This window comes from Anas platyrhynchos, chromosome 29, assembly GCF_047663525.1.
Source record: "Anas platyrhynchos isolate ZD024472 breed Pekin duck chromosome 29, IASCAAS_PekinDuck_T2T, whole genome shotgun sequence".
Lineage (NCBI taxonomy): Eukaryota > Metazoa > Chordata > Aves > Anseriformes > Anatidae > Anas > Anas platyrhynchos.
In genome coordinates this window covers 3,744,845-3,769,589 of record NC_092615.1, presented here as the reverse complement: position 1 = coordinate 3,769,589, position 24,745 = coordinate 3,744,845, and the positions used below count along the sequence as shown (strand labels likewise).

Here is a 24,745-nt window from a genome sequence, read left to right as displayed (position 1 = left end):
GATAAATCCCGGCTGTGCGAGGCAAGGAGCCTTCTGTGGAAAAGGGGGGGCCAAGCCAGCAGCAGAGTGCCTGCCCTTGCCCAGGAAGCAAGCCTGGACCCAGCCATCAGGTAGTTACCTAGTCCCTTTTCATCAGTAGAAATACTGCAATGAGATGCTCCCCACGCCGCAGTTGGCCCTTTCCTCCCTTGTGTTTATATAGCTGTTGGCGGGGCTGAAATGAAGATTTAGCTCAAGCAGTGCACTGGGAGCCAAGGGCGTACTTACTGAGCTCGCAGCACAGCCTTGCAAATAGTTGTACAAGCACACCTTCGGAGTGATAGACCGTGTATGAAATGGGTTAGGAACTACACAGGTTGATTTCTTCAAAGGAAAAAAATAAATGTGTGGCTGTGATTTTCTGTAACTTTCCGGTTTGGCACTGATAAGAGCATTCCATCTTGGAGCCTACCTTTCAGGTTTCGTTTCTTTGGGAAGGAGCACTTCCGTAATGGTACTTCTCCTTTGCAGGTACACAGTATTGTGCTTAGCTTGCACACCACACCTGGAATGGTCGTTATGTGTTGTGTGGTCTGCCAGCAGCTGGAAGAGCAGTGTGTTGGATATTAAAAATGCCTGTACCCCTGTAATGACGTTTTCGGAATTCCTTCTGTTACAGCACTTCCATATTTTATAAAATATTTCAGTACTGGCTGGGGCAGAGAGACAGACCAGAAGAGACTGACTTCTTAACCCGCTAGGATGATCAAAGGAATGAGGGGGAACTGGATTTCATTTCATCTTCCAGTGTGGTGGCTTCAATACAGGGAAGAAAGTGCTCTCACAAGATAATATATTAAGAGAGATCTCGAAGTTTGGAATAATTGAAACTAAACTGGAGTTTCCCACACAAATCAAGCACACTGAGTACTTGAAAATACAAGTGCCTTCCAGCCATGTTCTTACAGGGGTCTTTTTACTTCTCTTTCAGTTTGAATTTTGTGGTCCTGGCTGTGCAGCAGTCCTGTTTCAGCAGCGGGAACATCCCTAAAGTGTTCCAGCTCTGGAACTGAACCTGCTGTGAGCTGAGCCCAGAAGCCAGGTCTCCCCCCTTGCTGGCGCTCTAGCTGGGAATGTTGTGGGTCTCACTGCCAGATGAGCGTGGCACTAAGGGATATGACAGAGACGGGACTCGGTGGGTCAGATTGATGGCTAGACTTCATCTGGAAGGTCTTTTTCAAGCTAGATCGTTCTATGATTCTACAGGTTGGGAAAGAAGAAACCTACGGCTGTACCCAGATGCACAGCTTACCTGTGAAAGCCTAGGATTGGGGTTGGGAAACTAACAGAATTTAACCTCTCTGTTCTCTTTTGATGGTCAAGCCTATGAAGAGATGTCCAGGTCTGTCTAAGGCTTTACGCATGAGCTTTGCAGCATTTTTTTTCTTCAGAACAAATGCAATTGTGTGCCTTAGCTAGCTAACGGGACTGGGCTTCCCACTGGATGAATTGGATGCTTGGGCCACTCCCAGCATGTTGAATTATTCCCACCAGGCTTAACCAGAACAGTGCTCTGTGGGGCTGCTATTCCTTAGCCCTCAACAACTGAATCAACTTACACAAAGGGAGCTGTGGCAGGGGGAGATGCCTGTACTGATTCTTTAATGTGGACGAGGGCCTGGGCAGTCTGAAGTCCAAGTGTCTTAATCCTAAGCTTCTCTTCTGATCAAACAGTAAGCCATGGAGCTTACAGGCACTAGTACCAAGCATTGATTTGAAGTGGTAGCATGCCCTTTCCGAAAGCCATTGCACATTATAACAACTCCATCCAGGCCGTGAGGTCTTGAGGCTTCAGCTCAGGGCTGGGACAAAGTCCACTCATCTCTTGGATGGCCCTTGGGAGGACAGTGCACAGACAGAGCTAGACCACGCTATATGAATCTCTGGCAGATGTTTCTGGCACCACTCCAACTTGAGAGGCCAGGTTTTGATGCGTAGGATGTTTGGCCAGCTCTGAAGATGGGACAGGCCTCATTTATTTATAGAAAAACGTCTAGAACTGCACCTCTCTATGCAAAGCAGTTATCAAATACGCTGGTGCCGTGACTGCAGAGGTTCACAACAGACTCATTTGCGTAATACCTGCAGGTCACCGTTACCCCTTCGCAGTATCAAAAAACGTACAGTAGGTGCAGGGTTAATGCATCCCCTGTCATTCGTTGCCTTCCCTGAGTGGTAAAATGCAGCTTCAGAGCTTGAGGTTCTGCGCAATCCAGCCTTGGACGGCTGTGACTTTAGTGTAGACACCAGGAAAGTACGGCCTGGCACAGCCGTAGCCCCAGCTTGTGATTCCTGCTAGAAACCACCTTCCTGAGGGTTCTTGACATGCCAGAGGACCGCCAGCATCACCCTGCAGAGAGAGGAAAAGGGTCCTGTATCAATGCAAAAAGAGTCAAGCCAGCCCAGCCCCCCAGCTGTGAGATGTTGCTCTTGGGACATGGGAGTGTTTGCTGTCCTGTTGCCCACCTCCTTGGGAGCCCGTTTCCAAGCTGGAGGGCCCACAGATGGGGACTTTGGGACATGGAAGAGCATTTCCAGAGACACAGCAGGGACGTGAAATGGGCTTCATGATATCCCTGTGATATCTTGCTTGGTGTTACCTCTCTGCATGTTTCCCTGACCTGTCACGGGTTGGTGGGACAAGCAGAACAAGGTGCAGGATGGATTCCAGTGGTGGCAACTGGCAGCGGAGATGGGTGGGCAGACATCTGAGCTGGGGAGGCAGGGCAAGGCTGTCCTGGATGATAACAGCACGGGGATTCTGCACGAGTTTGCTGGCCCTGCAGCAGCATTTGCTGCTCTCACACTCACCGAACAACTGTCGACGGTACCGTGTGGGAAACCAGCACACACCATCCTGCTGCTGATCTGGACAGGGTAGAACTTTTTGCAGGCCTGGTCTCCAATCACATTCACTGCTGCTTTTTGCAGATCCTTTGACATTAGACCTGAGGAGGAAAGTATCTCTGTTAACTTGGTGCAGGGCACGTAAGTAACAGCAGCATGTGTAAGAGTGGGGATTCTGCAGCCTTGCTTGTGTTCTAAAGGGAGAGATCTGCACTTTCTCAAGTGTACCAGGCCTGGTTCTTCCCCAGCAGAGCAAGCCCAGGAAGGTCTCTGGTGTATAGTTTGGCAGGCAGAGCAGCTGAGCAGATAGAAATTGTATCAGGGTGGTCCTCATACTGCAGGAGCATAGCTGAGCCAGCTGTTAGAGGGATGGGGAGTGTGATGCATGCAGAAAGCTTGGGAAGGCTGCAGGAGGGCAGAGGTGTAACCAAAGGGATGGGTACAGCGTGTGGTTGCTGGAGAGGAGATCATGGTGGCACAAGGCTTTGCCCAGGGTGGTATCCCCAGCAGGGTATGGTCTGTCAGGGGTAGCATGTGGGGCAGTGGAGCGGGGATGGAGATGTTTGGCCTTGCAGGGTAGCTGGCACTTAACGTGGCCATCATGGATGTGAGGTAGCCCTCTCAGCCAGTACCTCCTTCCTTCGTGGAACCCCAGCCTGTGATGAAGCATCTGGCTCCTTCGTGGAAGATGTGTGAACTGGCTGGGAGACATATAGGTTTGATGGTGCTGCTGAACTTGATGGGCATGTTCAGCTCTAGCAGCGCCACGTCGTAGTCCAGGCTGTAGATGTTGTAAAAAGGGTGCTTGTAGATACGGAATATTTTCTCCATTTTGCCATCGATGCCATTCAGGAAGGGTGTTCCTAGAAAGGCCACCCACATTTTGGGGTCACTGTAACTGCAGAAAGACAACAAACCTGGCCGTTAGGAGCACGGCTTAGCAAGAAGTGCCATTCCTCCGCTTGTGTAGCTGGGATGCACTGTGGCCACGTGTGAGGCCAGGGCCCCTGTCTCCATCACAGTGTGGGCAGCTATGCCCAGGCTTTGCTCCTTTCAATCTTCTTCCTGCTTACCTGTAGGGGCACACCTGTAACAGGCAGTGTGTGCTTCCAGTGGGGCACAGCACCCCAGCTGTGGCGTTGGACCATGAGGAAGGGGAAGGTGGCAGTGTGGCCAGAGGCTGGCCGGCGTCACCCGCCTGTACTTACATATCAAAGCAGTGAGCTGCAGAGAGCAGCCACCTGTCAGCGATGAGGACAGCCCCACACTTGTGCTCCTTCCGCCGAAGCCAGAGGCTGACTTGCCAGGGCCATTCTCCTCGAGCTGCAGTGCTCCCACCCACGATCTTGCTGAAGGCCAGAGCAGAAGTTAAGCCACAGTCTGGAACAGAAAAAGGCACCATGGTTCTGTGACTAAGGGAAAGGGCTACCTGTCCTTCCACAGCCCCTACCAGGGAGCAGTGGAGAGACATGCACAAGGCAGTAGGATGTGATGAATTTCATTCATGCATCTGAAGCAAGGCTTGGCAGACGTTATACAGGTTGGAAACATTTCCTTGTTATGACACGCCATGCCTTCCGGGGATGTGCTATGTGAGGATGGCAAATTCAGATGCACTGGCCGAGCTGTCACACAGCAAGGGATGTGCAGTCCTAGGAACAGTCCCAAGATAGTATGAGATCTGGGCTGCAATACTGTGCAGAGCTGTCACGCCAGCTTGCTCTAGCACACTGGAAGGAGGTCTGTGTGCTGGGAAATGTGTCCAATGATTATAGTATAGAATAGGCCACGTTCCCTGGTAGAAAATTTGGACACTGCTCATCCCGGTTTATCTTGTAGTCTCTCAAACATCAAGTAAGACCAGGACCACAAGGAGCTGGTCCCAGACAGCTCATGTGAAGTTTATGGGTTGCACTGGGGAGCCTGAATATGGAATAAAGACAGGTAGCAGTGTCAGGTTGAAAAACAGGACTCACCACAATTGCTTTCATCAAAGCCATTGCTGCAGTCAACAACTCCATCACATTCAGGATTTTCCTTTCCAATACAGACATTGCTGGAACACCTGAAGGTGAAGCTGGTACAAGGCACCACTGGAAGGCAATAATCCACGGCCTGCTTAGTACCTGCCGCCTGGGGCCGGAGGTCTCCTAGCAGCATGTCAGTAAAGTTGCTACTGATGGACTTTTACCTGGGGTTTGGGTGGGCTTGGCAGGCTCTGTGGTTCCCAGAGCAGTGGAGGTTTCTTTTGTGGGTGTGGTGGTCTTCATGCTCAGGGTGGTTCTGCTGATGGCTATTGCAGCTGTTGTACTGGCGTGGCGTGTGAGGATGGCTGCAGTAGAAGTGCTGGTGATGGCTGAACTGGAAGGAGTGCTTGTGCCAGGACTGGCATACTGCGAGATGGTATCCAGGATCCAGTCGTAGAATTTGGTAATTCTGGAGTACACGCCAGGTTTCTTAGCCTGGGCACAGCCAATTCCCCAGCTCACGATGCCAGCCAGATAAAAGACACCTGGGGTGACCTCACAGGCCAAGGGCCCACCTGAATCTCCCTGAAGAAGAAGCAAGGCAGTGGCTGCTCAGCCCACTCTCCCCAAGACACGTCTGCATAGAGTTGCTCCTCAGCCACACTAGGAGGAGTTGGCTAACTTCAGATTTTTCTGAGGGAGCTCTGAGGGACTCTGCTCCCACACAGTGTGCAAAACATGAGTGTGCAGAGGCTGAAACAGCCTGGCTGCAGTTACTCTGGCATTTGTTATGAATGCTAATATCTGACAGCACCTTTCCGCTAGTGAAGGAGAGTCATCAGCATCTGCCACTTTGTCCTACTGCCACAGGAGACCTGCAGGATGTTGGTTTATGTCATGCTTAATTTTTGTTCGTTTTTTTTTTTTTTTTTTTTTTTTTTTTAAAGCCCTGTGGCAGTGAGCTGTTCTTTTGAGTTAAAGTACACGTGGGTTTCAGCCTAGCTGCAGGAACTCAGTAAATATTTCTCAAAGCCATAACTTGTAAGTTAGCCCAGTTTTCTGGAGCAATCTGCAGAGTAGAGAAATCCTAGACTCTTACCTGGCACGAGTCTATCTTCCCTTCCAGGAAGCCAGCACAGATCATTCGGTCAGTGAGGGAGAAGTTGTAGAGGAAGTTGCAGGTCTTCTGGTCAATGATGCCCACAGAAGCTTTCTGCAGACTCTCAGGCTTGGTGACTGCATGGAAACCAAGGGATTACTGAATGCAGCAGACAGAAGTGAGACCTAATGGCTTTTAGGATGGTCCAACACATGCTTCAGAAAAACAGCCTCTAATCCCAGAAGAGAGATGAATCCTGTATGAGCTACTCTCATCTAGGAAGCCCCTGCAGCTCCTGGTTCACCCCAGGATGCAGTTTTATGCCCGGCTACAGGCTACAGGGCACAGGCAGCAAGTTTCTATTGTTGTCACAGTTTGTGGGCTCCTTGCCAATGGTTATAAGGACAGTGGAGCCTCTTTGGTAGCACACCTGTCTGGGTCACAGTGGTACAGGCTTTGCTGCTCAATCTGTCACTGTTCCAGAGCAAATCAACTGATAAGGCACCAGTACTTACAATTCCCTTCTTGGAGGTTTCCCCACCCAGAAATGATGCATTTCTTGCCAACAGGAAACTTCTGCACCGTAAGCGGGAGGCAGATGGGCTGGATGTATTTGCTGAAGACAAGGGGTTCTGCCAGCTCAAGTACAGCCACGTCGAAGTCCAGAAGGATAGGGTTGAAGAGAGGATGCTGGATGACCCTTGTTACATTGACTCTCACTGTGTTATTATCTGTTCCATTTAGTGATGTCGTTCCCATGTAGGCTTCAATCTCTTCTGGATCTGTCCTGTAAATACATAGTCCTAAATATGTATGCACACACACATGTACCTAGCTTAAATGCTGAGCTGGTAGATTATTTAAGCTGCAGACAACTTTAAATGATTAGTGGTTGAAACCTGACTTTACCAAAGCGGAGCCCAGCATACACAAGGGGCTGAACCTCTCTTTCCAGCAGTGGCACCTGTTAGATGTCAAGAGAGGGTGAACATGTAGTAATCCTCTCCTTGCCTCCAAAAACTTGTGATTTCAGGAGTGTTCCGGCATGCAAGTGATGCCTCTATATTCAGAATATCTTGACAGATGTGGATTTTTTTTTAGAGTTTTTCTACAATTGTCTTTTAATCTTTTAACCCCATGTGGACTTTAAATATTCTCATCACTTCTCATGATGAAAAACTTCACAGTTTAACATCGTTTATGAAGAACTGCTTCCTTTTTCTTGTTTCCCATCTGCTCTTAATGGCTTAATCTAATAAGCAGAAACAATAAGAAGGCATTCCCTAAATACTTTGTACCTTTCATAATTGCATAGACCCTACAACACACTCCCTTACCACCCAGTTCTCGTTCCCAATGTCTATTCTGGCGTATGTCATGCTTGTTTTGGATGCTGTTCTGCAGTGTGTATTGTGTCATTCTTTACAATGTGTTACTCTAGCACTGTGTGCAGTATGTGAGAAGTGAGTTGCAGTGGATCTAAGTACTAACAAACTGGTAATCTCGGTTGTTTTTCTAATAATCACTAGCATTCATTTGCTCTTTAATTGCCACTGCCCAGAGAGCTGCTGTCCCGTGGCACTTCTATATGCCATCTTATGGCATTTGCCCTTTTCCACCCCTGTCAAGTGTGTTGTTCTCACTCTGTGTCTGGGCCTTTTTAATGTTTCCTTGACTCATCCCAGCCTCCCCACAAAACTGTTTTTACTATTAACCTCTAGCTATAACAAAAATGAATGTTCAGTGCACGTCCTTGCTTTTCACCAGATGAACTCTTACTCATTGAAGCAGTGAGCTGCTGACAGCAGCCAGCGGTCCCCAATTATGGTGGCTCCACAGAAATGCATCGAGTCTTCTTTCAGGCTGACTTGCCAGGGGATCTCTCCTCTGGAAGCATCTGTTCCTCCCACGATCTTGCTGGGTTTAGAGAGCCCAGGTCGTCCTCCGCACTCTGAACAAAAGCCAAAGCATTATTTGTGAGTACTGTGAGCAGAAGACAAGTGAGAAGATGCTTGTGCTCTCTCTAACCAGTAAGTCTGAGCAGGGACAAGTCAGCGCTGAAGTTTGAGATACCCGCCCAAGCCCTGCCTGCTGATCATGGGGTTCTGTGATGGCGTTTGTGCACAGCCATATGTGGGCCTTCATCCTAACTGCTGTTCTGCAGCTTGCTCTTAGCAAGTCCTTATGTCTATGCCTTTCTTGAAAATAGAGTAACCACAGCAGGTTTGTGCCTCTTAGCCCTGGTATTCTAGATAGAAAGTTAATCCTAAATTTAGAAAAATACCTAACATCTGTATCTCCTTGCAGAGTTGCTGGGAGGACTCCTTGGATCTGACAAATCAATCTGTAGACACCAACCTTCCTGAAGGGAACTTCAGTGAGAAGGTGCATGGCTGCTGTTAGGTTACAGCCATCGGCTTTGAACTTCTGGGAAACTCATAGCTGGCAAACAAAAGTGAGTGATCAACAAGTTAAGCAGTGTCAGGCACTGCTATGTTGTAGTCCCTGGTCCCTTAGGCCCTGTTCTGGGCCTGAGTCCATGACACTCATCTGTGCCGGTACTGAATGACTGCCAGGCTGCTCTGGAGTAACCCAGGGCAACCAGATAGTGTCACTTGTGCCCTTGGCACTTAAGTAACAGTTCTGTGGGTCACCCTACCAAAGGTAATTTCAGCTCAGTGGAACAACGAATCTTGCAATTGGACCTGTACCAGCTTCTGTTCTTGCAAAGGTTGTAGCCGCCCTGCGGTCTCTTACCTTGTGGTCTGGCTGCAGGTGCTGGCTTGCTGGCAGCTGGGGCTGGTGAGGTGGTGGGGATTGCTCTGGGGGTGGTGGTGTTGAGCTCTTCAGTGGTGACCACGTTACTGTTAGTACTGGAGTGTATTAGTGGGACAGTACGCTCTATGGAGTTGGGAAAGGGCGAAATAGCATCCAAGATCCAGTCTCTCAGTTTGGTAACACGTGTGTAGACCCCAGGCCGTCTGGCTTCAGCACATCCAATTCCCCAGCTCACAATTCCGGCCAGGAAGAACTTGCCAGATGGTTCTTCACAAACCAGGGGCCCACCAGAGTCACCCTGCAAGGGAAGCCCAGATGGTGAACTATTCCTGGGGACGCTCCAAGCTTGCCACAGCCACCTCAAGCATACCTCTGCAAGTCTGTGTTCCTCTTTCCCTGTGTAGCTCCACTCACCCCTGCTGATTTGCTCTATCTTAGTGATGAATGAAGCCACTCCTATGCTGACCTTTGGGTGCTCCACTATGTAGGCACTGTCCTACTATTAAGCAGTAGACTTGTGCCCTTGATATGACAGAAGAGCACAAGGTTTTCCTCCATAAAATCTAGTGCAAGCATTACTACAGGTATGAGTTGTTCAGCTGCTGCTCTTAAAGGTTAGGTCCACAGCCCCTCAACAGCCAGATTATAGGCGATCATTGCATGACACAAAGAGGCCATGCTAATCTTTGCATGGTGCTTTTTGATTTGGCTTATAGTCCCTGGTCAATTCTTTGGTACCATGGGGCTATATGTCATTGCTGTAGGGCACACAGTTGGTATCTGTGAAGCTGGCAGTCCCAGCTGGAGGATGGGATTGTTCTACATGGGTAATAATTTGATAAGTCAAGTCCATCACCCAACCTCAAATCTTCCATCCTTGTCTCCCTCTCCAGTGTTTGTGCTACATGTGGTGCTTGAGTGTTTGCAGCATTATGAAATGCTGCCACCACAGAAGAGCAGTTTTGCTGAGCTAGTGGCTGCAGCTATGAAGGGCCCTGACAAACCACAGGAACAGCCATGGAAATCACTATCCCCTTCTCACAGCACAGTGTTTTCTCCCCACACATTGTGAAAGGCAGGGTTTTCTCCAGCACTTCCAGACTGGATAAAAGCTATCTAGGAAAACCATCAAGTCGTTCACCAAGATCTATTGCATATATTTTACTTTCCACTTCTGCTCTTTGCCAGTGGGATTTTGATCTGAGGAGCTGCCGGATAGGTTGGTAACACCAGACCTGATTACAGGTCAGCAAATAGAGAAAAGTAGTTATATAGCCCCCAAAAAACTGTTTTAACAGCAGTGCCCTGCTCTAAGCACTACAGAATGTATCTTCATTTTTCTCTTTTGCAGTCCCTGATCCATGGTTGGATCCAAGGTGTGGCCTCAAACCTTGGTGGGACGCTGTGCCCATGGTGTCAGATCCCGCTTCTTGAAGTACTACTTGGTGCATACAGGGAAGGAAAATACTCATGCTGGGAGGTGTGCAAGCTTCCCTGGACAATGCTTACCTGGCAGGAATCTATTTTCCCCTCCAGGTAGCCAGCACACAACATCCTGTCTGTGAGGGCATGGCTGTAGAGGCTAGAGCACAGCGTCTGGTCCAGCAGCTCCACTGTTGCTTTCTGCAGGAACTCGGGTTTCACCACTAAATGGGAGAGATGCAACTGTTAGCTCCCTGCAGGAAGCCTCGCATGGGACCAGCTCCTTGTGTTGCAGCCATCCTGGCTGGCCAGAGACTGGCTTGAGCGCCCTTCCCTGGTGCATTCCTGCACCACTCACACCCCACCATGCCTCCTCTGCCGCCTGCCACACTTTGCTTACAGAAATCCTCCTTGAGGTAGCCCCAGCCAGAGATAAGGCACTTCTTGCTGGTGGGGAAGTGATGCCCAGCATCTGGCAGGCACACAGGCTGGATGTACTTAGTAAAGGTCACGGGTCTCTTCAGCTCCAGCACAGCCACATCGTAGTCAGCTGTGTCTGTGTTGTAGGAGGGATGCGGGATGATCCGTGCAATGCCCATTTTTACTGTGCCTTTGTCCATACCACTAATGGAGGTGGTCCCCGTGTAAGCTGCCCACATGGCTGGGTCCTGAAACCTGGAAGAGAAACAGCTGGGGCTTTGCAGACCTGCAGTGGCACCCTGCAAACCAGAGCCGTGCAAGTGGTGCCACCTCTCGTCCATCCTGCTATCAGCTCTGGGACATCAGCTCCCCATGCCTTAATCTGGCAGGGAAAGGAAACCAGGCTTGACGAGGCAGTGTGGTACTTCAGGAACTTGGGCTAGAAGCTACAGCAGCTTTTGGAAATGGTGCAAGATAGCGTGGCTAGGGCTTACTCAGTAAAGCAGTGAGCAGCAGACACCAGCCACTTCTCTGTGAGGATTGCAGCACCACAGAAATGTTCGTTGTTCTCTCGCAGGCTGACTTGCCATGGGAACTCCCCTCTGGATGCCTCTGAGCCTCCAACTATCCTGGTGGCAGTCTGCATGGCAGGGCGGCTCCCGCAGTCTGAAGGGAGGAGAGAGCCAGGGCATCAGGATCCTGCCTGCTGTGCCTTGGCAGCGTGCTTTCTGGGGCAGGTGGGAAAAAAATCTGCTTCAGCTTTGTGCATGCTCCCAACACGTGCTCAAGTACCAGTACACTGCTAGGGATGTCACAAGGGACCGGACTTTAACCTGCAATTCTGGAAAAAAAGGCTCTGCAAAGCACTGACCCATCACAGGGTCCTCTCTGAAACTCCTTATGGCAAGAAAGTCTAGACAGAAATAGCTCTGCTAGTTTCACAAGCTCAGCCACTGCTGAGCTGCTTCCAGCAGCCCATGGGTGCGCAGAGATTGCCTCCAGCACAGCAGGAGGGGATCGGCTGGTCCCTGGACCTACACCGCCTGTACAGGGTCAGACTGGGTATGCACAGGGGAGTGGTAGCATTACAAGGGGAATGTGAGATGCTCCCTATCTTCAGCAGTGATCGTGGGAGATGCCTGCAGGGTGCCTGGGTCTCCTGGTACTCTGCCTCTACTCTTCTTCTGAGCAACCAAGTCTGTAACCAAAACATGTCAAGTATGCTCATCAAGGCCCAAAGATAGCTCAAGCTCCACACTGCCAGGGGTGTTGATATGGGGGTGGGCATGCCCTCACAGCCAGGCTTCTGGGGCAATGTCAGTGGGTGCTGACTGCATCCACTGAATGTCTGCAGCTTGGGCATGTGGGATTCACGGGCTTATGGCAATGTGCTGCTCTATCCCTACCTCGTGTTACTCCTTTGCTGTTGGCAATGGGACCAGCATGTTTTTCAGGTACGAGTCCCCTTGTCCTGATGTCAGCATCTACTATTGGCCTAAGAAGTTAAGCTGTCCTTGCAGCACAGTGCCCAGAAGACCGGTGCTGTTACGGCTGCAAGGGGTGACTTGGGGGCCTGTCCCCAGACCCCAGGAGACCTGCTGCAAGGGACTCACCGCAGCCCTTTTCATCAGAGGCATCAGAGCAGTCCTTTTGGCCATCACATTCTGGGTTTTCTTTCGACACGCACTGCTTGTTGCGGCAAGTGAACAAGTCTCCGGGGCAGCTCCCTGGGGACAGCAAGGCTTCAGTCACTTGTGTCTTCTGCAGACCTCCCAGCAGCTGCCCCCTGGCTCCCCCAGGGGCAACCACCACTGTGTCCGTGCTCACCCTGCTTCCCGGCAGTGCCAGTGTCCCCATGGGATGCAGCCGGCAGCTGAGCTACAGCTCTTGTTGAGCTTCCAGGGGGAACAGGGGAGCAGAGCACTGGTTCACCAGGTTATGAACAAGATGGGATGCAAACACCTTTTGTATCTGGTGAGGAGGAGGCTAGAGGTCAGGCTGCAGCATGCAACCTGGGGAACTGGGGCCGATCTTTGCCCTGGCAACGCTTAGAAAGGCACAGAGCTCTTCCTGCTGCCTGGCTCTTACCTGATTTCGGTCCTGGTCTGTATGGAGAAACCTCACTGGGACCTGTAACAAATGGAAGGAATGGGGATCAGCAAGAGCATTGCAGGTGGGGTGTACAGGAGCTGTGTGCTCTCATGACTGTCACTCCCAGCCAGGACTGGCAGAGGCTTTGCTTCACCTTTTCCTGCCTGCCTGGCAATTGCTTTCCCCATCCCATTGCCAGTGGGAGGCCCTGTGGTGAGCTCCTGGCACAGTTCACTTCCTGGAGCCCTCCTCCACTTTGCTCCACCGTAGGCACAGAGTGCAGCGGGTGAGCAGCTGCCTATAGCCCTGCAGGCTTTTGGGGTGCAGGGACCAGTTCTCAAGAGCTGTGGCAGTGATTGGCAGCCCAGGAGCAGGCTCCAAGGTGGAAGCGACACGGGGCTGTTGCCCAAAGCTGAGGTGCACCCTCCATTTGGGCTGCACAAGGCTCTCAGAGGGCTGGAACTCTGCCCATCCTTGCAGAGAGCACAGAGGGAGCTGCAGGGGAGCCCACAGCTTCAGGTTTTCTGGGCATGTTTCTTTTGAAAGGCCTACGATCACGTGCAACTGCACAGTTATTGAGGGAAAAGTGAATTCCAGGTGGATTCAGAGAAGAATTTACATATGAGAAATATCCACCCTAGCAGGAATTATTTCTGCAGCTCTGAGGATTGCTTAAGGACTGCTCACAGTAGAGGCAACCCAGCAATTAACCTGCTGAGGTTTGGTTCCTCAGGCTGCAATTTGTGCTTTAGGCTCTGTTGTTGCCCCAGACTCCCAAAACAACTCTTGCAGCGCAGAGAGCAGCAGGACATTGGAGGGGGATCTGGGGGGCTTCCCATGAAGCTTCCAGCTGTTTTGCAACTGCCAGGAGCTAAGCATGTTTCTGCTGCTGTCTCGTGAAGCACCAGAGCATCTTTTGGAGGTGCCTGGCAGCAGCTCCATTTCTAATGTTGCTGCTGGGCACGAAGCCTTGACTGGACATCCAAAGCTAAAGCCCCAAGACAGTTTTGCTGGTATGACCCGTGTTGCTAGCAGCACCAGCACAGGCTGCCTTGCTCTGGTTGCCCAGCAGTTATGGGAGGAGCACACCTGTAAGAGAAGCTGAGGATATCGTCCCATAGGCAGCCAGGGAGAGACCCTGCTCGTGCAGGGCAGCTGCCAGGCCGTGTCTGAGAGCTTCCTCCTCCGTGGCAGAGCTCAGGGGATGGGAATCCTGGGGGCTGAAGCGGAGACGGAAACGGACAAGCACGCTTGAGTTCCCATTCCTGCTGGAAAACAGACAATTACTGAGCACTTTGGCTCCATTAGAAGGAACAGTTTCTTGTGCTAACTGCCTACAGGGAACTTGAGGGAAACAAAATTAATTCTTAATAATTTAAGGCTCAAGTGTTTCTGGAGGTGTGGTCTGGGGTGAAACAGTCATTCACATTCTCTTTGGCCCAATATTCTCCTTTGGTTGAACAAGGCCATTTTCCTCTGCCTTTCTGACTACACTTCCAAATTAAAGAAACCAGAACACTGGTGCAATCCCATAAAAAAAAATCCAGCCTCAACTTAAAATCAGTTTCTCTTTTTGCTAGTCTTGAACAAAAATACAGCTGTGAGCTCACTTTTTGGTGGATCTTGTCAAAATGTCCTGAAAACATGAGCTGCACAGTCTGCAGACAAAGCTGCCTACACTCACCTGTAGCCCAGGATGGTGCAACCAGTGCAGCTCCAGTCCAGCTGGGAATCCTGGAAACTGGACAGAAACTGCAAGGCAAAGAACAATGGTCACACACTGGGCAGAAAACCCCTATGAGATAGGTTTAGTTGGTGCCTAGTATTTTTCAGGGAGCTGGAGCTAACTGGAGGATCTTCTTGCCTCCACAGATGGCAGGAGCACCTGGGTCCAGCTCATCAGAACACACGTAAACCTGTTCCTACCCTGGCTCAGGCATGAAGATAACATCTTCCCACCACCACTTTTTTTTGCAAGGAGCAGACCTGAGCACACATTTCCCACTCCACAAGTCTCTCTCGGGGCCCTGATGAGGCCTCTCGAAGTGCAGCTCAGCCCTGCAGTGTTCCTTGCTGATGTTTAAGAAGCCCCTGAATGAGGACAGCCAAGCTGGGCCCTGGGGAACCACACAGGCACGGAACTCAGCAGGGATGGGGCCCAGGCCACCCAGCAGCCTCCTGGCTCTGTCCTGTGCCAAGCGAGGGGTGCAGAGCTGCGGTGTGCATGGCAAGCCCAGCTCAACTTACCAGCCTCTCAAGAGCAGGTGTCAGCACCCTGTAATAGTCCGAGTTCTCCCTCTGCAAGCTGCTGTTGAATATGATTCCTTGCAGCTCCACTGTGTGCTCAAAGCTGGTCTCTCCCACGGGATGACAGGCTGCCAGAGAGGGAAAGTGTCTGTTAGAGACACAGAGGGCACACAGAGGTCTAGGGCCATGGCTGGACCCAGCTTTCTTTGCTGTCTGCTTTGGAGTATTGGTCTCTCCATGTCCTTAAGACCCCCAACTTTCAGCAGCTTGACTGTCCCTGACCATCTCTGAGGTGATTTGTGGGTGCCACATGGCTGTGCTGGGCTACCCCACACATATGCAGGAGGAGAATTTTGAATTTGTAGCTAATTTGAATATTAACACTGTAGATTTTTATCAAGCCTGAGAAAACAGATCAGAATCAAATGGGTACAGCTTGAGACTGGCCAATCAGACTGGCCCTGTCCTTGCAGGAACAGGCTGAGGAAATGTGTCCTGATTACCAAAGTCAGCATAGAAAGTGGTACCACACAGCAGAGATGTGCTGGTGGGCTCTGCCAGTCACATCAGGCTGGGCTCCACACCAGCATCCCAGCCTGAGGTGACATCTGGCCATAGGGCACCAGAGGCAGCAGGAAGGATGTGCGAGAGACAAGGAGATGGTGGTCACACTCTAGAGGACAGTAGGACAAGCAATGGTCAGTGGATGCAAGATGAGGTAGAAGATGGCTGAGGAAGTGACAAGAGATTTAGGAGTTACTGGAAGAGATCAGAGAGGAATAAATCACATGCAGCACTACGGATGAAGTGCTTTAGTCAGATGTCATTCAAAATATGAGGTGACTACAGCCTCTGCATTTTGGCTGTGTACGTGGGGAGAGCTGACCACGTCTTGGCCTCTGAAAAAGGCTTTTGAGAATTTTTGGTATGAGAACTATTGCTGTGCAGACCATTACTCTTTTGGAGCAGATGATAAACCAAAAGAACAGCCTCAGCTGTGCACTCACCCAGCAGGATCCCCATGTAGAGAGCCATCACGCTGCCCACTACGGCGGCCACAACGGTTAACTTCCAGCAGCTGGCCTTCCGTCCCTTTCTGCCTGGCACTGGCTTTACTTGGTCCATGCCTTCTGAGCAGCCCTGTGAGTAAAAAAGAAGAGGAGGAAAAGGACTTGTCTGGAATGAAATGAGAGATACCAGCTACGGTTACCTCACTAAAAGGACTGGAAACACCCTGAGTCCCCTGGCCATGCCTTAGGCTGCAGTCAGGAAATTTTTCTGATACATCCAGTTTGTAGGACCTGAACACATCAACCATAGCGGCCTATCCCTTCCTGGTGGTGTGATCACAAGCCAGCCTGATGCCTCCATCTCCGTGCTATCCTGCTTTATCCAAAGCCAGCCAGTCAACTGTACTTTTGCCATGTTACTTTTTGCAAGAAGCCTAAGAAGGCAAGGAAGGGCACCGATTTCCTCTGTCCCTAAGATCAGTTGAATTACTGTATTAATATTCATCCCCCCCCCATAGAAAAAAGACACACATTCCTCCCCTCAGACTGACACACAAAAGTCTAAGACAATCTGGATTGCCAAGAGTTGAAGTACATGCAAGTTCAGTCTTACTGACCAAAGATCCAAAGTTTACCAGCTTCAGAATGTTTTTTGTTTTGTTTTGTTTTGTTTTGAGGACACAACCTCCAGCTTCTGGGAAACTTCAGATTTATGGGTCACACCAGAAATGCGTAGTAAGGCAAGTTCATATCTCCAACTTACTCTGCCTAGATATTGACAGCTTCAAAGACATACAATGCACTCAGCTTTTCCTTCCTCAGTTCCGAATTCTGGTGTGCCAAGGGAAGTTGCATCCAGTCCCTTCCGAATCAGCCATTTCCTCCTGATCCAGAAGATGTTGTGGGAGGTTGGGCCCAAACACCATTTACTGATGCTATAAATCAGGCTGAGGCTTCAGCAAACAGGGAAGCTGCAAAGGAACAGCCTTTTATAATGCAAATCTATCTAGCAGTGAAAGAAAAAGAGAGAAGAAAGGCACTCAGGACACAGGGAGCAGCAGAACTGCTTCTGAAGAGCTTTTCAGTGTTTTCCAAGAGGCATCAGCGGCTCTTTAAACTGAAGCTTCCAGATAAGAGATTTTAAAAGGTCGCTTCTTTGTGAGGCAAGAAACAGAGAAGGGGGAGAGGAAGGGAGTCCATCCAGGATGCCTTTTTTTTTTTTTTCTAACAAACCTCCATATCTTCTTTTTCAGTGGTAACTGAGCCTGGCAGAGATAGGCACTTTGGGCCCCTGTGTTTGGTTAACAATATCTCCGTTTGACAATTCAGCTCTTGCTAAGAGGAGACAGGTAAGAAACATTTTTTTTATCCAGTGGTCCCTGTGACCTAAATGCATACAGATGAGCAATCCCTTCTCCCTTCTCCACTCTTTTAACAGGTTTTGGGGTCACCGGCTGTCTCACATGTGGGAGCTCGAAAATCTATTCCAGAGGTGCTGAGCAGTGCAAGGTTTTACTACCAGTGGACTTTAAAGGTAGGACAACGGCATAGAAAGAAAAAAATAACATCACAGGCAAAATTGGCTATGGCTGCTTTTTAATTGGACAATACAATTTAGTTTGAACTAATTTTGGCAGCAAATAAAATGTTATACTATGATAAAAGATTCTTAGAACCCCAGCAAGAAGTTCTTATTACCGATTGCACTGGCATTGTAACTGGAAAAAGAAAGTATTTAGAGACAGAAACCTACTTAGCAAAGCAATCAAAATTCATCTTTGCTCTCCTTTTAGCATAAGGAAAACTTATTTTCTTTTGAGCAAGTGGTGTGAGTTGAAAGAGAATTACACGTGAAATGAAAACACAAAGAAATGTACACCCTTCCTGCCTACCTGCAGTCTCAGACTCTCTCACAGGGGCTGTGAATTACCAGGAAGCCCAAGGCTGTGCTGCAAATCCAAGAAATCAAATAATGTCCAGCAGAGGTGAGGGAGCAGGGGCAGATGATGGAGGAGAGCACAGCCACCTGGCTGTGCTCTGACCATACCCTCTGGGGTGGTATTGCAGGTGAGTTAACTAACTCAGCAACAATGAATTTCCACCTCATTTCACATTCATTTGGGTGAATGACCCACCTCATTTCACTCTCCATTGCCAACTGCTTCAGGATCATTAAATCCAGCCACCAACCTGACCCACCAAGTCCCATCACTGTATCACATCCCTTAGCGCCATGTCCACCCCTCCAGGGACAGGGATCCACCACCAGTTCCCTGGGCAGCCCATTCCAGTGCTCAACCACCCTCTCCATGAAGAAACTGTCTTGTCTCGTAGCCTTTTCAGTTGGGCTGCCTCAAGAAATCAGTGGACACACAGAACCATGTCCAGAACCTGATGCATCTCCATCGCCTCTGATAATGGAGAAGAAACTGTTTGAAAGCCAAAGGAAGGTTGAGGTGGTGTATTTGAAGATGATGTGCTGGACTATAGCACCGCTGTGCCCTTGGCCTTGCCCTTACATAGTTTTCTGGGATAAAGATAAGACCCCTCTGGCCAGCAAGAGGGTTTCTGGTGGATGTTCAGTGGCAACTTCAACTTGTCAGTTTTTCCTTTGGCTGAAATGAAACTTCTTGAGAATTTTCAGAAGCTACTGCTGGGTCGGGAAGGAGACGACAGCAGGAATCAGCATCAACAGTTCTTGCGGTGGGTCTCAAGGGATTTTCAAATCCCCTTGGTTTAAAAGATATATATACATGTATATATATTGTAAAAAAGCCAATGCTTCTCTGTTGTTAGGTGCCCCAGCTGATTCCATGTTTGTCTGATTTTGTAGTAGTCATTCAATATATCTGTCCCAAATCTTTGCATGATTTATTGGGTCATTGCAGATACTTTGGAAGGTTTATGGGGAGAGCAGCAATGTAGCCTGTGGTACTGCAGTAGGTAATAACCATATCTGAAAGTGGAGCTGACAGCACATGAGGAAAGACATTGCTGGCTGAACTAAAGAGCAGATCAATTCACACACCACAGTCATTCCCTGGGAACTCCAGTTGCTTCATCCACTGAGGTGTGAGAAGTTCCTCCTCTCCTTCAGGGCCATTTCCTAGAGGACAAAGTCATTGGAACAGCGAAGTCTGCTAAGAGACTCATTCACCAAGAAGCAGGAATTAACAAACAGGAAAGCACCAATAAACAAAGGTGAGGTGGGCTCTTCTACTAAATTCAGCTCTAGCCACCTACATTCCATGTCAACAGTTTAAGCCAGAAGAAATAAAAACACACCTTGAGTCATTTCACAGGATCTCCTTGAAAGTTTTTCCTTAATTTACAGAGATAGAGAAAATTTAAAATATAAAGCGGAATGGTGTAAATATTAATTCATCCCTGATATTTCTTCTAATTAGGCAAACTAGCACTAACACCAGTTCTTTTCATTAAGGAGGACAAGACAGGAGCAATGCTGTGTGCAAGCATGGGTGTGCGCTTGTGCAGAGGGTCAGGGGCACATTACATCCAAGACCAAGGACAGGAGCAAGGAAGGACCTTCCTGGATGTCTCTGAATGCCTTGGGCATAGGTGACAGCCACCCCATGACACGTCTGTTTCAGGGACACACAACTGCTCAGCACAAACTGTGGTAGTGCTGGTTTTGAGGTAGAAATTGGCCTCTTGGAAAATGGGCTAGCACCTCAGGTAGAAATACGATGGTGACCTTCCAGCACTGTGCTGAAGGCTAACTAACCACCAACAAGGCTTGCTTTTTCTTCATGTACCTCCCCGTTTCCCTGCTTCTTGTCGTTCTCCACTCAGTATTTCTCTTTCTTTGTCTCTGCTGTGTCTTTCACCACCTCAGGTCTTTCCCCCAGCCCTCCCTGCCCTCTCCAGCTCTGCACCCTTACTCTCCCCTTTAGAACAGGAATGCTCACTCCCATATCTCACATTGCTTTGCCCCAGGCTCCCTCCTACTTTTCTTCATCTTTTTCTGTTCCCTTCCTACCCTCAGCAGCAGCTCTCCACCACGAGGACATGAATCAATCCTCATGAAAGCAGGAGAGGGACTCTGTGAGGACAAGGAGTAATGGATTAAACTGAAAAAGAGTAGATTTAGTTCAGATATAAGAAATTCTTTACTCAGAGGGTGGTGAGGCACTGGAACAGACTGCCCAGAGAAGCTGTGGATGCCCTAGCCATGGAGGTGTTCAAGGCCAGGCTGGACGGGGCTTTGGGCAACCTGATTTAGTGGGAGGTGTCCCTACCCATGGCAGTGGGGTAGAATTAGATTATAAGGTCCCTTCCAATCCAAGTCAACCTATCTATAACCTTCTAAGATTCTCCTCTGGTCTCTTGACCAGATAAAGAAAAACAAGGAAAGAAGCATAGAAAAGAAACAGTGGTACATGTGTCTTCAAAAGTCAATTTAATTTATTCTGCAACAGATAATGAATGCTAGAAAACCCTCATGACCCCTGAGGGCAGCTTTCAGACTGCTCTGGAGTCTTTGTGTTGTATTTTTCTGTATTCCGCTGTGTTTGGATGTTTTATTCTAACACAACAAATATAAAAAGCCAATTTACTGCAGGCATTTGAAAAACCAAGTGTTAAAAAAAATTGTTGCCTTTACTCTGCATTAGTTTGGTACTATTACAGGGTAGTCTGGCTCTCAGCAGAGTAACGCTGAGTACTGCAGTCTGCTGAGTCTTCAGACATGGGGGTTGTAAAAACCATCTCATGGTCTAAGGTCAGGCATCTCCCAAACAGGGCTTTTGTGGAATGATGGTGTTGGTATGAGAAATATGTGACTTGCTTGAGGCAGACAAGATCAGCAGCAAATCTACCTGCACTGTCAGGAAGTAATGACTTGGTCAAGGGTGAGTGAAGGACTAGTGATTTTATCACTGCCATAAGACTTGTGGTGCTTCAGAGGAGGAATACAGCAGAAGCGTCTTTCTCCAAAGGAAAAAAAAAAAAAACACAAAATAAAAAAATAAACTCCAATGTGCCTCACTCATCATTATTCAAGATCACACATGTCAGAATAACAAATCACATCTGGGTCAGCAAACCATGAGCTTGAGCAGAAGAGAGGAGAGAGTCATTTGTGGTAAGTGAAAACAGAAACATGACCAGAAGAGACAGAGACGTGGGTTAGCAAACAGGCCTGCTGGCACAGCCCAGTGGTGAGAACAATGAAACCCAAATGTCTCAGTGACCATGGAATGGAACGGAACGGAACAGTTCACTTGGAAGGGACCTTCAAAGATCATCTCATCCAACTGCAAGAAAACAGGGTTAAAATAAAACCCCTGTGTGATTTTCTCCTTGTAGCTGGTAATTTAACTGTATGTAAATAGAGCTTGGCATCTTGTAGCAGCAGCTGCTGCCAGAAGGTAGAATATTTCCCCAGCAGTAGCCAGAGGCTGGTGGTACAGTGCAAGGACATGGCAGTCTGGAGAGGCCAACAACCACATGCCAGTTGCCATCAGCCCCTTTATGGCTCAAGGGCACCCCAAGGCTGCACCAGAAGTGGGGCTGCAGAGAGGGGAGGGAGTGTTGGAATAAAACCTTTGCATTGTGACGAGTACAACGTCTTAATTCTCCTCATGAGATGATGATATGCTGTGAAAACCGTACATGAAGAAACAGCAGGCAGCTGGTAGAACACAAAGGAATGACTGAGCTCCTCGGTGTCACTCCAGCTGGAGTGGACAGTTCCTTCATGAGCAAAGACAAAGCATCCACACATAGCAGACAGGCAAGCCAGGTTTGGCACACCTGGCCTTTTTGTTTCACGTGGCATGAGCATCTCCAGCCACCAAAGTGGTTCCTTGAACCACCTAACACCACATTTAATCCTTTTGCTTTAATGCACCTCCAACCTCAGTAGCTGGCACATGTAGACCCATGTCCCCCACTTCTCTGTGGATTAACCTTTAGTAGGGTTGTGCTGCACCTGAAAGTCTACACCCTGCTGCCACACAGAACTAAACACTATCACCAAGAGGCTGTGAGTCCTGGTCAAGGACACTTCTTTTTCTATTCATGTAAGTTAGGAAAATGCCACCAGCGCTGTCTTCCTGTGGACTGCGAGCATCTTGCAAGTGAACAAGCCTGCTCTGGGTGTTACCAGCTCTAGCGATTCCGACTCGAATGATGCAGGTTTAGAGATGATCCTGAATACCTGCTGACTTGCAGCATCCTTTTTGGAGGTGCATCTGGTTCAGCTGTCGTCCTGCACTCAGCTAGCCCAGTGACACTGTGTGGGCCTTGTTTATTGTCTGTTTTGGACTTCAAATGTCTCTCAATTTACAGGTAAGAAGATCCTCTTCCTGCCTGCCAGCTCTGCAGTCTCAGCTGCGACACGACAGGCTGAGCTGCCCAGTGCTCGTATTATCACAGTAACAAAGGCTCTAACATCATTTCCACCGTGGAGACACTCAGCCCCTGAGCTCTCCCCTTGCTGAGAGTGCCGGGCAGATCTGTACCTGCAGTTGGGTTTTGAACTTCAACAATGTGCTAGAGAGCAAAATAAAGGCTGCCTTCCTCCCCCTTGACTGTGCTGCCTTGACCACATTTTACCAATAGTAAATACCGAGTACACACATGGAGTATTCAGTAGGCAAGAAGTGCCATTTTTGTCCAATTACTTTTCACAATAGGAGAACAATATAATTTGATACTTTTCAGCCCACAAATGGCCAAGGAAAGCTCACATGCTTAACTCATGGCATTTCATTTGGTCACAACCCCTAAACGTGCTGCCCTACATTGGCTTCAGAGGCTGCAGCATGTGAAGGGAGGTTATCAGCTGCACCTGGTGAAAATACTGGTATAGTATTGGGACCAGAGCATCCTGGAGGAGCAGCAGGGGGCTAAACTTGATGCTTTCATTTTCCATGTAACCACATTTTGTTCTTTCTTACCAGCTTGCATAGATTTGAAGCAAGGCGTAAATCACATTTTGTGGTACCTAGCTTCAGCCCTTATTACAGCTTGGCAGACAGGCATCGATATTGATGGGCATAAAACCCTCATACTACCCTGAAACCACTCATCTGTAGTGCACGGTTCCCTCAAAGACAGAACACATGTAGAGAAACCAGCTGGTGATGACTGAGGAGCATTCAAGCCAGGAACTTGCAGTGCCGGAGGTGATGGGATTTTTGCCACTGACCTGGGAGGTTGCAGAACGAGACTCCAGACATAGCGGTGTGGGACAGTGCCATCTACTAAACTCAGGCACTGGGGGTTTGTGACCAGCCCTCCTGCCTGAGGGGACTGTCCCTGAGCACAGGCTGCGGGACACTGGCACACACGGGCTGCCCAGAGCTGCCTGCAGGGCAGCCTCGTGGCTGGAAGACAGGCTGGGGGCACAGCAGCACGACAGCACTCCCAGGCCCTTTCCTATAGCTTTTAAAGTCCTTACAGCTTTTAAATACCACAAATCACGCTCTGCATTTGTTTCCATGGTACTGATAATATTAAGCATTCCTCCTCACGCAGCGCTTTCAGAGAGGAGGTTCCTGAGACCATTTTCCTGTGAAACCACGGCCGCACATTTGGTGTCGGTGGACACCCACCGGTCCATAGCCACACGATGAAACACCCTACAGAAATATAATATTCCGGGGACACCCAGCAGAAACACGCCAAACTTGTGGAGATTCAACGGTGCGCACACTCCTGTGGAGAGTTTTGGCTCCTTCGCACTGACGGGCAGACCGGGTCCCCTCCAGCATCCCTGTGTCACTTGTGCGAAGCGCCCCCAACCTCAGCACCGTCATTTTAACGTCAAAAAGCACCGAAATCGGCAAGGGGCAGCCTCCCGAGCGGTAACTCACCTGCTCCGCTTCTCCTCCCGTCACGGCGCCGCCCGGCCCCGGGCCTCGCCTCCCGCCCAGCGCAGCCGGGAGGGGCGGGGGGCGGCCGGGCCGGGCCGGGCCTGGCCGGGCCGTTAAAGGCGCGGGGAGGAGCCGGGGCCTCGCCCTCAGGAGCTGGCTTCAGAAGTGGTTCAGTGATGGGGGATTCGCGCTGGCAGCGCTGAATTCGCCTCAGTCGCCACAAGTTGTCAGCCCCACACAGTGAAACCACGGGGCGGTGGATTAACACGCACGGGCCATGCACGTGGAAATCGCTGAAGGGGAGCACTTGTGCAAAAGTCCCTCACCCCCTCAGCCAAGCATCCATACCGCTTACAGTGCACACTTTATTTATCATCATAACAATCCCTGTGAGGAAAATGCTGTACCTGCTGCACAGGGACACGCAGGGCTTACCTGGCATCACACATACTTGCGACAGAGGCCAAAACCAGGCAGGGATTGCCTTTTGTTGAAGCTAACATTTGAGCCTTTTGCCAAGACCTCTTGAAAGATGAAAAACACATGAAAAACTGAGAATTGGTTTTGTTTCAGCCTGAAAAGGCTAATGAATTTCAGAGCTTTGTATTTTCAGTCATCATCACTGTTTTTCTGTTCAAGTAACTTTCTTCCAACCTGTACTGAACAACAGCATTGGGCTTGTGAAGGTTGGACCTCTGCAGTTCATTACAGTGAGCAAAAAGCTCTTATTTATGTGTGATATGCAATCTGTATTCCTTCTAAAACAGGAAAACATACACAAAAACAAAACAAAACAAACAAACAAAAAAACACCATACCAAAACAAAAGAAACATAGGTCATCTAATTTTGAATATGTGGCAAAAGCTACAAAATTTAGGCTGCAATGAGCTATAAATATGAAACTCAGGTTTGTCTTCTAGTTCTAGCTGTGGCATAGCTGGTGATCAAGGCTGTCCCTGCCTGTACATCCAGTGCCATTAAG

The 24,745-nt window shown here is 49.3% G+C and overlaps 1 protein-coding gene and 1 long non-coding RNA gene across 6 annotated transcripts; one reads left to right on the top strand and one right to left on the bottom strand.

Annotated features, from left to right (window-relative positions):
* Positions 1-1,977: 1,977 nt before the first annotated feature.
* On the bottom strand, positions 1,978-23,890 carry TMPRSS9 (transmembrane serine protease 9). Of its 4 annotated transcripts, none has more exons than XM_038169195.2 (20): positions 23,762-23,890; positions 15,918-16,050; positions 14,911-15,038; positions 14,348-14,415; positions 13,753-13,931; positions 12,661-12,702; positions 12,186-12,299; positions 11,067-11,238; positions 10,553-10,827; positions 10,240-10,376; positions 8,710-9,028; positions 7,732-7,903; positions 6,468-6,739; positions 5,953-6,089; positions 5,078-5,438; positions 4,863-4,979; positions 4,095-4,266; positions 3,519-3,784; positions 2,851-2,987; positions 1,978-2,389 (listed from the first exon to the last, which is right to left on the bottom strand). In XM_038169195.2, exons 2-20 carry the CDS (start codon positions 16,033-16,035, stop codon positions 2,228-2,230), a joined length of 3,348 nt encoding a protein of 1,115 aa, XP_038025123.2. In that variant the 5' UTR covers positions 16,036-16,050; positions 23,762-23,890; the 3' UTR covers positions 1,978-2,227. The 4 variants fall into 4 exon arrangements, with proteins under 4 accessions (XP_038025123.2, XP_071885498.1, XP_071885497.1 ...); XM_072029397.1 differs by having other exon boundaries at positions 13,753-13,928; positions 23,762-23,866; XM_072029396.1 differs by lacking the exon at positions 23,762-23,890 and adding an exon at positions 16,684-16,792.
* On the top strand, positions 17,138-17,945 carry LOC119714223 (uncharacterized). 2 transcript variants are annotated; one of them, XR_011805302.1, is made up of 3 exons: positions 17,138-17,269; positions 17,359-17,454; positions 17,819-17,945. It is a non-coding gene; the product is annotated as an uncharacterized lncRNA (long non-coding RNA). The 2 variants fall into 2 exon arrangements; XR_011805301.1 differs by having other exon boundaries at positions 17,714-17,841.
* Positions 23,891-24,745: the final 855 nt, after the last annotated feature.

Bases quoted from the DNA above. Each gene is read 5' to 3' on its own strand.
- TMPRSS9 (XM_038169195.2), bottom strand. From the start codon at position 16,035: ATGGACCAAGTAAAGCCAGTGCCAGGCAGAAAGGGACGGAAGGCCAGC. The intron at 3,785-4,094 runs GTAAGTACAGGC...GTCTTTCTGCAG, and splicing joins GCAGCTCACTGCTTTGATAT to TTACAGTGACCCCAAAATGT. The intron at 2,988-3,518 runs GTACTGGCTGAG...TTTCCTCCTCAG, and splicing joins GGGTTCCACGAAGGAAGGAG to GTCTAATGTCAAAGGATCTG.